This window comes from Bos indicus, chromosome 2, assembly GCF_029378745.1.
Source record: "Bos indicus isolate NIAB-ARS_2022 breed Sahiwal x Tharparkar chromosome 2, NIAB-ARS_B.indTharparkar_mat_pri_1.0, whole genome shotgun sequence".
Taxonomy (NCBI): domain Eukaryota; kingdom Metazoa; phylum Chordata; class Mammalia; order Artiodactyla; family Bovidae; genus Bos; species Bos indicus.
The window spans coordinates 47,481,222-47,493,833 of record NC_091761.1 but is presented as its reverse complement, the minus strand read 5'-3'; the positions used below and the strand labels follow the sequence as shown (position 1 = coordinate 47,493,833).

Sequence of the window (12,612 nt, the reverse complement as noted above, 5' to 3'; positions counted from 1 at the left end):
ATGAATGTCGTTTCTTCTTTGCCTATTTTTATATTCTGTCATCTTTCTTACTCATTTTACTTCTTTCTTCACTTTATTCCTATTCACTTGGTTATTTGACATCCTATATAAAGCACACTTAAGTCTTTGAGTATATTTTACACTAGGCTTCTCATAATTTTAGTTTTCATTTCTGAGGTAATTGTCTTTTTCTTTCTTTTTGCGTTCAATCAACTCTTTCCGTTTTTTTCCTGAGTCTTTTGCGTCCTTCTCCCATGTTAGTTTTTTGTGTATTTGGGGTAGTTCACAACATTCTTAGTTTAGTAGTGCCCTCTTCTGTCAGTGTAGGCTGTGTGGAATGATCTGCTTTTGAGGAGTAGGCAAAGAATAGCTGGTCTCATTCTGGCTCTTTCTAGCTCCCCATAATTTTGTTTTCTGCAGGACAAGTGAAATGGGCTCAGTTTAAATTTTTTTTTTCTTCTCTGTAAGTATTTGAAACTTGCTCTTTTGATTTTGATCTCCAGGAATCTTGCTACACTCTGTTTTGTGCTGGTGGTTCATCTGTAATTCAGTTTGTCATTGTGACTTAAGTTTTTTAGTCCTTTACTAGTAAGTTTATAATTACAGTGAGGTAGAGTAGATAATTGTAGTTACTCAATCAGCTATATTTAGTTGGAAATTTTGGATGCAAATTTTTAAAATATCAATGAATGTTTAACTTTGTATGCAGTCTAATTTGATGGATTCTGAAACCTAGCCTGCATATTGGGGTATGAGCTTGACAAGATGGAAAAGAGACATACAATGATTCAAATTTCAGTCCTGCTAATTTCTGTCATAGAAATCACAGAGTCTTAGTTTACTCATCTCCAGAAGAAAAATATTTCTACCTTGTACCTTGTGGAATTGTGCTTGGTACTTGCACATGACTAGAAATCATTAATTATATAGCATCTTTTAGTTTGTGTTTAATGGCTTACCATATAATCTCATGTGTTACTAAGAAGAGTATAAAGTGTAGAGAAATTATATGCTTTATACTTTTCTTAATAATTGATGCTTTCATATTGTGCTGGAGAAGACTCTTGAGTTCCTTGAACTGCAAGAAGATCCAACCAGTTGATCCTAAAAGAAATCAGCCCTGAATATTCATTGGAAGGACTGATGCTGAAGCTTCAATACTTTGGCCACCTGATATGAAGAGCTGACTTATTGGGAAAAGACCCTGATGCTGGGAAAGATTGAAGGCAAAAGGAGAAGGGGCCAGCAGTGGATGAGATGTTAGATAGGATCACTGACTCAATGGACCTGAATTTGAGCAAACCCTGGGAGACAGTGTAGGAGACAGAGGAGTCTGGTGTGTTGTAATTCATGGGATCTCAAAGAGTAGGAAATGACTTAGTGACTCAACAACAACAAAATTTTTCTAGGAAAACCCAAAAAATGTTTAGGTATGTAATAGATAGGTGTAAAAGGATATTTCAGAATGTCAAAGTACCATGAGAAGTGATTTTGTGTTTTTGGTGGAGAGTTCCTTCATTTAAGATGTTAAACCTTTTTATATCTTTTTTTTTTTTTTTTAGTTTACAAAAGTAATATAGATTTATAGAAAATTAATGTATAGAAAATTCTGAAACCGCAAAAGGCACACAGAAGGAATAGCATTTTGTGGAATGTTCTATTCTGTATTCTTCCAGGCTTTTTTTAAGGTCACTAGAGGTCTGTGTTATGTTGTTTTCTACTATTATCTAAGAGTTCTAGTTTATGGATATAATATAACAATTTATATACTAATTATGTATTTATTGCTATTTAGACTTTTTTTTTTGGTGTTAGAAACAGTGCCATGGTGAGCATTTTCATTTAGTCAGTGTTGCCCATTTGTTGGTTGCCTTTTGAAGAATTCCATTTGTGGAGTTGGTAGGTCAAAGGCATGCTTTCATAAAGGAAATTAAGTAGTACTTGGTTTTTAGTTGTTATTAAAAATTAGGTACCATCACCCATGTATAATGCAGCATGTAACAAGAACAGCATTATTCCTGTCAACCTCTTCCCCGCCAATACAATGACAAATCAAAACTCTGATACCTACTTTCAGGCTTTTGTGTGTGTTTGCCACTGATTATAACTATTATATGAAACACAGTCCTCAAGAAGCCTTGTCATTGTTTTTTCTGATTTTTTTTTTTTTTTTTTTTTTTACAGATAGACTGATAATCTGGGGAAGGAAATGGTAGCTGAAAATTTATTTATAGAACTAAATTTAGTCTGTAAATGGGGGAGTATGTCATGGTCTAGCTCCTTAAATTTCTGGCTGCATCTGTCATCTGTCTGCTGCATTAAGAAGGGAGTCATCCATGATCTGTTTTTAAATTTTTCATTTGTAAAATTAATGTTAAATCTTAATCTATTAAAGATGTATTTCAAAAATTAGATTATACCTAAAAATGTATTTAGGACAAAGTCAAATATACATCAAAAGAATCTCTTCAAAAAAAAAAAAAGTGCATACTGTTTTTGTTACCTGTGTCTGTAGATTTATTAGCATTATAAGAACCTGTTTTGTAATCTTTATTAGACTTTTCTAGTAAGGGTGGAATAGTCAAGAAACATTGGAATCAGAATCCTGAAATTTCTCTCTCTTATATATCATTACTATTTGCTAAGAGTAAGTCACTTGTTTCTTGAATGCCATTTATAAAAATGGAAAATAATATCTACCCTTGTGTCCCAAGATTGTAAGGAGCTAATAGGCATGTGATTGTGGGTGTACTTTGAGAACTATAAAATATTACATCAGTGCAGGGTGACATTGCATACTGTATCACTTTTTTTAACCAGGAGAGGTGAAATATCATCAAGGTAATAGAAAATAGAGCTTCCCAGGTGGCTCAGACGGTGAAGAATCTGCTGCAGTGTGAGAGACCCAGGTTTGATCCCTGGGTTGGAAAGATCCTCTGGAGAAGGGAAGGGCTACCCATTCCAGTCTTCTTGCCTGGAGAATCCCAGCCAAGAGGAGCCTGGTGGGCTACAGTTTATGGGGTCACAAACAGTTGGACACAACTGAGCAACTTTCACCTTCAATAGGAAAATACAGGCTTAATTAATGCTATAAATTGCTGGCCTCATTCAAGGCCTGGCTTTCTAGTTTCTTGATGTTGTTTGTGTGTTTGATCCCCTCAAAAGTTCTTAGTCAACTCAAAAGTATTTACTCCAAATAACTAAATTGATAGTAATATTTGTATGAAAAGTATACTTAGTGCTTCAGCTTGGGATTCTGTCCTATGAAAAAAAACATTTTCTGAAGGTGAAGAAGCTGTCCTGTCCCTTGGTTCAGCTGGTTGCCTTTTTCTGAATGTCTCTGGGCTCTAGTCCATTTTGGATAGTCTGTTCCCTGTGCCTGGATTGTTTCTTCTTTTCCTCTTTTGCCTTGCTAAATTGCTATTGATCCTAAAACTCTTAGTTTATATTTTACTGCCTTTGGACATCTTCAGCAATATGTGAACCGTCAACTTCCAGATGTTCAAGCTGGTTTTAGAAAAGGCAGAGGAACCAGAGATCAAATTGCCAACATCCGCTGGATCACCGAAAAACCAAGAGAGTTCCAGAAAAGCATGTATTTCTGCATTATTGACTATGCCAAAGCCTTTAACTGTGTGGATCACAAGAAACTGGAAAATTGTTCAAGAGATGGGAACACCAGACCACCTGACCTGCCTCTTGAGAAATCTGTATGCAGGTCAGAAAGCAACAGTTAGAACTAGACATGGAACAACAGACTGGTTCCAAATAGGAAAAGGAGTACGTCAAGTCTGTATATTGTCACCCTGTTTATTTAACTTCTCTGCAGAGTACATCATGAGAAACGCTGGGCTGGAAGAAGCACAAGCTGGAATCAGGATTGCTGGGAGAAATATCAATAACCTCAGATATGCAGATGACACCACCCTTATGGCAGAAAGTGAAGAGGAACTCAAAAGCCTCTTGATGAAAGTGAAAGAGGAGAGTGAAAACGTTGGTTTAAAGCTCAACATTCAGAAAATGAAGATTATGGCATCTGGTCCCATCACTTCATGGGAAATAGATGGGGAAACAGTGGAAGCAGTGTCAGACTTTATTTTTTGGGGCTCCAAAATCACTACAGATGGTGATTGCAGCCATGAAATTAAAAGACGCTTACTCCTTGGAAGGAAAGTTATGACCAACCTAGATAGCATATTCAAAAGTAGAGACATTACTTTGCCAACAAAGGTCCATCTAGTCAAGGCTATGGTTTTTCCATTGGTCATGTATGCATGTGAGAGTTGGACTGTGAAGAATGCTGAGTGCCGAAGAATTGATGCTTTTGAACTGTGGTGTTGGAGAAGACTCTTGAGAGTCCCTTGGACTGCAAGGAGATCCAACCAGTCCATCGTGAAGGAGGTCAGTCCTGGGTGTTCTTTGGAAGGAATGATGCTAAAGCTGAAACTCCAGTACTTTGACCACCTCATGTGAAGAGTTGACTCATTGGAAAAGACTGATGCTGGGAGGGATTGGGGGCAGGCGGAGAAGGGGACAACAGAGGATGAGATGGCTAGATGGCATCACCAACTCAATGGACGTGAGTTTGAGTGGACTCCGGGAGTTGGTGATGGACAGAGAGGCCTGGCGTGCTGCAATTCATGGGGTCACAAAGAGTCGGACATGACTGAGCAACTGAACTGAACTGAACTGGACATCTTTATCTGTTTTCCCAGAATGAGTGTTTTGACCAATTGTGAAGAGACATGGTTGTCAAGCTCAGACATGATTGCATACTTAGATAATCTATCTTCCACTAGCTAGGTTCTTTAATGGCGAAGTCTGTCTCTGTCTCATTCACTCATAATTCTCAGTGACAGGAATAGTATCTGGTGTCTACCAGGTGCTCTGAAAAATGTTGAAATGATGGCTTCTGATATATAAATCTTAATTTATGCAATGCAGGGTAGCCAGATGAGATTTAAGGAATTTCTGAAGCAATCCATTTAAATATTTAGGAACCTTAAAGAGAGGAGGCAGTGCGGCTAGAATAAAGTTTGGGAGGAGAGAAGTATGAGAAGTCTTGTAAGTCATTGAGTGATTTTAACCTTTGAATATGAAGGGGATCCTGCATGGCCTAGTTTACATTCCAAACAGTAAAGGTGCTTTGTTGGAAATTATTCATAGTGGGTCAGAGAGAAAGTATCTGTTAAGTGGTGAGGTAATGAGAAGTTACTAGAATCTGGATGTATATTATAAGAACTATTTTTTCATCTTTGTTAAAAAATGCTTCTTGCTATGATACTAATATAGTCTGTTGATTATAATTTTCTCTTGTCTTTGAGTTATTGAGAATTTTGTACTTTTGAAGTTTGAGGTGTATAAACGCAGAAGATACTTAGAATCTGATATAAATTCTTTTTCTGTTATTTGCTTTTATTTGTGTTATCTGGTATTGGTGATAAGCACCTCAATTAATTTAACAAACAAGGGATCAGTTTTCTTGTAATTGAGATGTTAAATTCTGCTTTATGAATACTTAATTCTGCTTATTAAAATTGTAGTCATTTAAAGTGATATCAGTATGTATACAAGTATTAAGGGAGAATAATGGCAATGTTTTCTGAAGGTCTGTAGTGTAGGAACTACTGTTTTTTAATTGATTCTTAAAGTACTTTGCAATTATTAAATAAAATAAATTTTAAATATAATTTTGTATTGAATTGACATTATTGAAACAACTTACATTGCCTGCTTTACATTTTCCAGGAACATCACTTACAGCGAGCTATTTCGGCACAGCAAGTGTTTAGAGAAAAAAAAGAGAGCATGGTCATTCCAGTTCCTGAGGCAGAGAGCAACGTCAACTATTACAATCGCTTGTACAAAGGAGAGTTTAAACAGCCAAAACAGTTCATTCACATTCAGCGTAAGTTTGTTAATTCATTTTTTCTGTTTGTAATTTAAATGTATCAAACAGTGAAAAATCCTTTCTCTCTTTTTACACAAAGAAATTTGAATTTTAAAATTCATACCCACTGATTTATAGAAATGTAAAACATGAAAGAATAAAATTCTTCTGTGCTTACATCTGAACTTCAAGATCATTTTGATTGTGAGTTACATTTGGAACGGTTGATGGTTATGTTGTATAGGATTTTCTGCAGAACTTAAACTTATACAGCTGGAACATATAATATATTACCTTTTTATATATTTTTTTGCATATTATACTGTTTTTATACACTTACTATACAGCTATAAAGTATAATGGATTACCGTACCCAAATAAGGTATGTTTTTCAAGGCCTAGTGGCTATAATGCTGATTAGGGGCAAATCTGAAATTTTTTTAGAATTAGATCCTACACCTCTACCTTCTTGTAATTTTTATGGAATTCTAATTCTTCCTCCTTTGATCCTCTTATTTTTCTCCCCATTGTTATTTTTTAAATGATCACCATCTCTGATCTTAAAACTGTTTCACTAATCTCCTAACTGTTCTGTTATCCATACCCTCTTCTAATCTTCTCCACAAAGTCCACTGGCACCAGAATGGTCTTCCTGAAGTGTCTGTCTGATCAGATTATGACCTGGACTTAAAATTGTACTGTGTTCTTTATTTTATAGTAGCAGTGTTCAGCTAATTTTGCAGACAGATGCTAGTGTCTTAGTTTCTTGTCTGGTTGTATTTGGGAAATAAACTTTGAGTCGTTTGTTAAAATAGTGTTGAGGGCTCTGCTTCACGTGTACCTGTATGAGAGTCTCTTGATTTGCAGCCTGGTAATAGTTATTTTTAAAAAGTTGTCAGGGTAATTCAAAACATCTCCAGATTTAATACTGACTGTAAAATCTAGTATTTTTCATTAGTTCTCAAGATATACATTTGTCATATTTGAAATGAGATTGCATCTTAAATTGCTTTACTTCTCAATTAAAGTATGGTTTGTCTAAAGAGAATTTCTACTTGTTTTTGCCAGGCATCTGGGGACCAACCTGAGACCACCTTAAAGTCTTTGCTTGTTTTGTTTTATTTGTTTGCTTTTGGACCACACTGGTAGCTTTAGTTTTACTTGTTTGTTTTTAGACCACACAAGTAGGCTGTGGACCTGCTTGGAATTCAGTTCTCAGGAAGAGATTTTCTTCCCCCCTCCTTCCACCTAAGGGCAATTTGAGAAATATAGTTTCATGTTGTTCCTTTCTGCATGGCTGTTGTATTTATCTTATGCTGAAGTTCTTGCCCTTTGATATAAAGCTTTATGTAGGGATATTATATAAATTTAAATATAAAGCTTTTTCTTTTTCTTTCTTGCAGTTCATAAAGTAATGGTGCATCTTGTAATTGCTGGCATTATAGATTTAATAGAATGCAATAATAGCCAAAGTCTCTGATTTGAATGCAAGGCCATTTGTGATTTGTTACCTGCTTCCCCCTTTAACCTCATTTCCAGTTGCTCTTTCCCTCCCACTTTATCCTGTAGGGAATAAAATTATCCACATTTGCCTTGTTTCACACTTCACATTTCCTTGCATGTGCTGTTCAAGTCTTCTTTCCTTTTCTATAGCTTAAGATCTTCGAACTCCCTTTTGCTGCTTAACCCTGATATCTCATTCTACCTCTCCTTTGCTTTATCTCAGTAGCTTGCCTCTGTCAGAGGACTCACCATGCTTTATTGTGATTATTTGTAACCATTCTGTCTCTCCTTTTAGATTGTGAGCCCCTTGAGGGCAGGGACTATGTTTTATTTTCCCTTTGTATCTTTAGAGTCAAGTGCATGGCTTATAAATGCTCAATAAAATGGCATGTTTGTTGACTGGTTGAGTTGTTTTTAAATGGCTTAAAAGCCTTTAGGTGTCAGAACCATTTTCCAGAGACTGTTCCCCTAAGCATTCAAGAGAAACACAGTTGCAAAAATTATTTGTGTGATTTGTTTTCTCTGTGTCTTTGACTTTGAAATCCCTTAGCTTGTTGAATTTTCCTTGTCTTTGTATCAGGAATGAGATAGCTGTTCATAATAGAAATTTTAGGCATTTTTTAAGCCAACATATCCCCACTCTTCCTTTTTTTTTTATTTTTATTTTTTCCCACTCTTCCTTTTTGTGTATTTTAATAACAGTATAGCTGGACAGTAGGACCATTTGTAAAACCCATTCTTGGCAACCAAGAACCAGAAATTGGATGTAACCCATCTGGGTCAGACCCAATAGATACAATAAATATTAATCTTGTGTTGTTTTTTCTCCATTTCATTTTATTCTATTGCTGTAATAAATGGAATAAAAATAATAGAAGATTATTTTAGCTACTTCCTTTTTTCTCATTGAGTCTTAGCATATATATTTTATATATACTATTGTATACTAAATTGTGCTGCACAGTTTTTTTCTGCCTTTTCTATTTATATTTTAGTTTCCTCAGGTTTTTATGTAGTCTTCTGTTGTCATTTTCAATGTATATATAATTTTCCATCAAATGTATATTCCGTTATTTGCGTGCCTTTTTGCCTACTGTTGGGCTTCCTTGGTGGCTCTGCTTTAGTCTTTGTACCTTCCAATCCGTCATCCACATTGCCACTTTTGTGATTGGTACCCATTTAGAATGTTTCCAAGACTTACTGTTGCCTATAGGATAAAATTTTAACTCATCTGTGTGATGTTTAAGGCTCTCCTTTGTGCCTGTCTCGTCACAGTCTGCTATGTGTTCTTCCACCGTGACATCAGCCTGTCATTGAAATGAACTGTTGACAGTCTGTTCCTCCTCTAAACTGTAAGTTCTTTGGGAACAGATGCTGCATCTCATTCACCATACAGTCCCACACTACAATCTCAATATACTGCACACCCAACCTCCCCCCACACCAATTCCTCTAACTCTTCACACTTTCAGCTACAATAATAGATCCTTTTAGCTCTATGATTCATCCCTTATTTTCTCATCCAGGCCTTTACATAGCCCTTTACTTCTCTTTTCCCATTGTTAAAGTACAGTTTATTCTCCAAGGCTCATCTCCAGGGCCACCTTTAAGAGCCTTTTCCTAACCCCTTTAAGCAGAGTTCCTAACAGTGTTTACCTCAAGCCCTCTTGTCGTGTGTACACCCTCACTGTGGCATCAACCACCTGTAGTTGCAATTGTTTGCCCTCTGTTGCTTCACAGGTTATAAGGCTCATTGAGAGAAGGGACTTTTTTTTTTCTTCTTAATTTTACTGCCTACTGTAGTACCTAGCATATGACTAGGTATGAAGTTAAATATTTTGCCAAATAAATCATGAATGAATGGTGAAGATAAAAGCATACACATCTTGACATTTTTGAGACATTGATCTTGTAGGAGTCAAAATTGTATACAGAATTAATAATATAAGAATACAATTATTGACATGTACAGTAAAATTGAGAAGACCTGCTATGTGAATCCAAGTCAAGAATTGAGCTCAGTTACTCACCAACAATGTCATTATGTCATTTTAAAACAAAAAGTGTTTGCCTAGGAGTTAGGAGTGGAATGACTCCAGTGTGGTGTGGATGTGAGATAAACCTGATATTCTTTCCTGTTCCTTTTGGTAATAGTTCTACTTAGTAACCTGTATTAGTGTTCTGGAGAACTTAATCACAACACGTTGTGGTATTTTGCCCAGGTTTAAAGCATTTTGGTGGCATATAGTCTTTGATGACCCAAGATACTCAAACTGTTCCTCATTTCAGCTAATTCTACATATTGGTCAGTTGTGTGACATACGTAGAAAATGCTACCTCCATTTTACTTACTGTTATAATGGATTTACTTTGGGTACCTTCAGTTCAGTTCAGTCGCTCAGTCGTGTCCAATTCTTTGCGACTGCATGAATTGCAGCACGCCAGGCCTCACTGTCCGTCACCAACTCCCAGAGTTCACTCAAACTCGTGTCCATCGAGTCAGTGATGCCATCCAGCCATCTCATCCTCTCTTGTCCCCTTCTCCTCCTGCCCCCAATCCCTCCCAGCATCAGAGTCTTTTCCAATGAGTCAACTCTTCGCATGAGGTGGCCAAAGTATGGGAGTTTCAGCTTTAGCATCATTCCTTCCAAAGAAATCCCAGGGCTGATCTCCTTCAAAATGGACTGGTTGGATCTCCTTGCAGTCCAAGGGACTCTCAAGAGTCTTCTCCAACACCACCGTTCAAAAGCATCAATTCTTCAGCACTCAGCTTTCTTCACAGTCCAACTCTCACCTGCATACATGACCACAGGAAAAACCATAGCCTTGACTAGATGGACCTTTGTTAGCAAAGTAATGTCTCTGCTTTTCAGTATGCTATCTAGGTTGGTCATAACTTTTCTTCCAAAGAATAAGCGTCTTCTAATTTCATGGCTGCAGTCACCATCTGCAGTGATTTTGGAGCCCCAAAAAATAAAGTCTGACACTTTCCACTGTTTCCCCATCTATTTCCCATGAAGTGATGGGACCAAATGCCATGATCTTCGTTTTCTGAATGTTGAGCTTTAAGCCAAAGTTTTCACTCTCTTTCACTTTCATCAAGAGGCTTTTGAGTTCCTCTTCACTTTCTGCCATAAGGGTGGTGTCATCTGCATATCTGAGGTTATTGATATTTCTCCTGGCAATCTTGATTCCAGCTTGTGCTTCTTTCAGTCCAGCGTTTCTCATGACGTACTCTGCATATAAGTTAAATAAGCAGGGTGACAATATACAGACTTGACGTACTCCTTTTCCTATTTGGAACCAATCTGTTGTTCCATGTCCAGTTCCCAATGTTAAAATTCTTTCATTCGTTATGGAGTTTAAAAGCTTATTAAATTCAAAATCCAAATTTTTCGTCTTAAGGAAATGACTTTGTTTACATTGCAGTAAATTCTTTATTTTGACTTCCCATTATCCCTTTCATTTAATGTAATATTTTACAGTATCTCAGAATTTTAGAATATGAAGGAACTTGAGATACTGTTTCATAAGTATTCTGAATATGTCCTGTTTTGAACTCAATTCAATGTTTCTTTGAATCAGGACTCCTTTGCATGTTTTCAAATGAAGGTTTACTTAGCCTTCTCAGTGCATTGCTCCCACAAACACAGGTAAGTAGAAAGAACGTCACCTGTTAGCTGAAAGAGTCCAGGAGAAAGGATTGGTGAGATAGCACCCTTTGTTATCTGTCAGGCAGGGAGATGAACCCACTCAAAGGAAATTGAATTCTGCTCTCTATGTCTGCAGCCCACATCTGAAGTCCTGGGAAGGTACCTGTCTGTGTGTGTACACTACTGTACACGTTCGTACTCTTGAAACTGACTCCTCAGTTCAGTGAAGCCGATCATTGTCAAGTCTTGACTTAAAAAAGAAGAAAAATTACACTTGTTTAGTATCACGTGGATTGTTTATTCTACTACGTTTTCAGCAAGAGTGAGACAGATGCTGATCTAACATCCAGTGTCAATCTCATTATCCTTGAAATGTTTATTGCTGTTCTCCTCATTAAACAAAAATGATGATAACTGACTGTTTGCCTTCATAGGACAAATATGTTTTGATTGGAAAGAGTTGAAAAATATCCCAAATGAAGAACATTGTTTGGTTTTTACAATAAAACTTTTTGGTGAAAAAGATACATTCTAGGAATATCATTTCTTATTTAAAAATTCCTTTTTTTAAAACTGGATATCTGTTAAGAAATCAGGTTGAACAGAAATGATATCACACAATTAAATACCAGAAAAGCCATGCCGGAAGTACAGAAGTGGATTATATCCGATTTGTGGAAAAAACGTTCCAGGTGAAGCTAGATTCCAGGTTGACGTGGTTAGAAAGATACTGGGGGCAGTGAGCAAGGTCAGGCCATGAGGGCAACCTACATTCAGACTAGCTGTCTTTAAGGATCTTCCTATCTTCTCTGAGGAAGCCTATACTTGTGCTGAGCCTCTTATCTTTGGATAAAGATGTGAGTATGGGCACTAGTTCTGAAATGGTAGAATAGTATCTGGGTGAGTACGAACCCAGGAAAGGGTGAAGAGCCCTAAAACTTAGAAAATATTAAATAATGAGTAATGACAGATATTTGGGAAAGCAGTATAATCATTTGACAGTCTGGGATAGAGAGGTGAAAGAGAAGTCTAGAGGATAAGGAGCATGTGCCTTGGGCTTGTGTGCCTTTTCTTATGTCTGCTTATGAAAAATACCAGAGACATTTTTCACAGAACTAGAACAAATACTTTTAAAATTTGTGTGGAAATACAAAAAACCCCAAATAGCCAAATCAGTCTTCAGAAGATTATAGGAATCATGCTCCCTGGCTTCAGACTATACTGCAAAGCTAGAGTAATCAAAACAGTGTGATACTGGCCCAAAACAGCTGTAGATCAATGGCGAGCAAGATAGAGAGCCCAGAAATAAACCCACTTGCTTATGGTCAATTAATTTGCAACAAAGAAGGAACGAATGGAGAAAAAACAGTCTCTTCAGTAAGTGGTGCTTGGAAAATTGGACAGCTACTTGTAAAAGAAAGAAATTGTAACATTCTCTAACACCATAAACAAAACTAAGAATGGATTAAATGTAAGACTGGATAGTATAAAACTCCTAGAGGAAAACATAGAACACTCTTTGACATGAATTGCAACCATATTTTCTTGGATGTATCTCCTAAAAGA

General features: G+C 36.6%; 1 protein-coding gene across 2 annotated transcripts in view; it reads left to right on the top strand.

Annotated features, from left to right (window-relative positions):
- Positions 1-12,612, top strand: part of EPC2 (enhancer of polycomb homolog 2) — a 127,959-nt gene that overhangs the window by 47,822 nt on the left and 67,525 nt on the right. For both annotated transcript variants that reach the window (XM_019973010.2, XM_019972999.2), the window contains exon 2: positions 5,749-5,908. In XM_019973010.2, the coding sequence (XP_019828569.1) occupies positions 5,749-5,908 (160 nt within the window). The remainder of the gene's footprint in view (positions 1-5,748; positions 5,909-12,612) is intronic.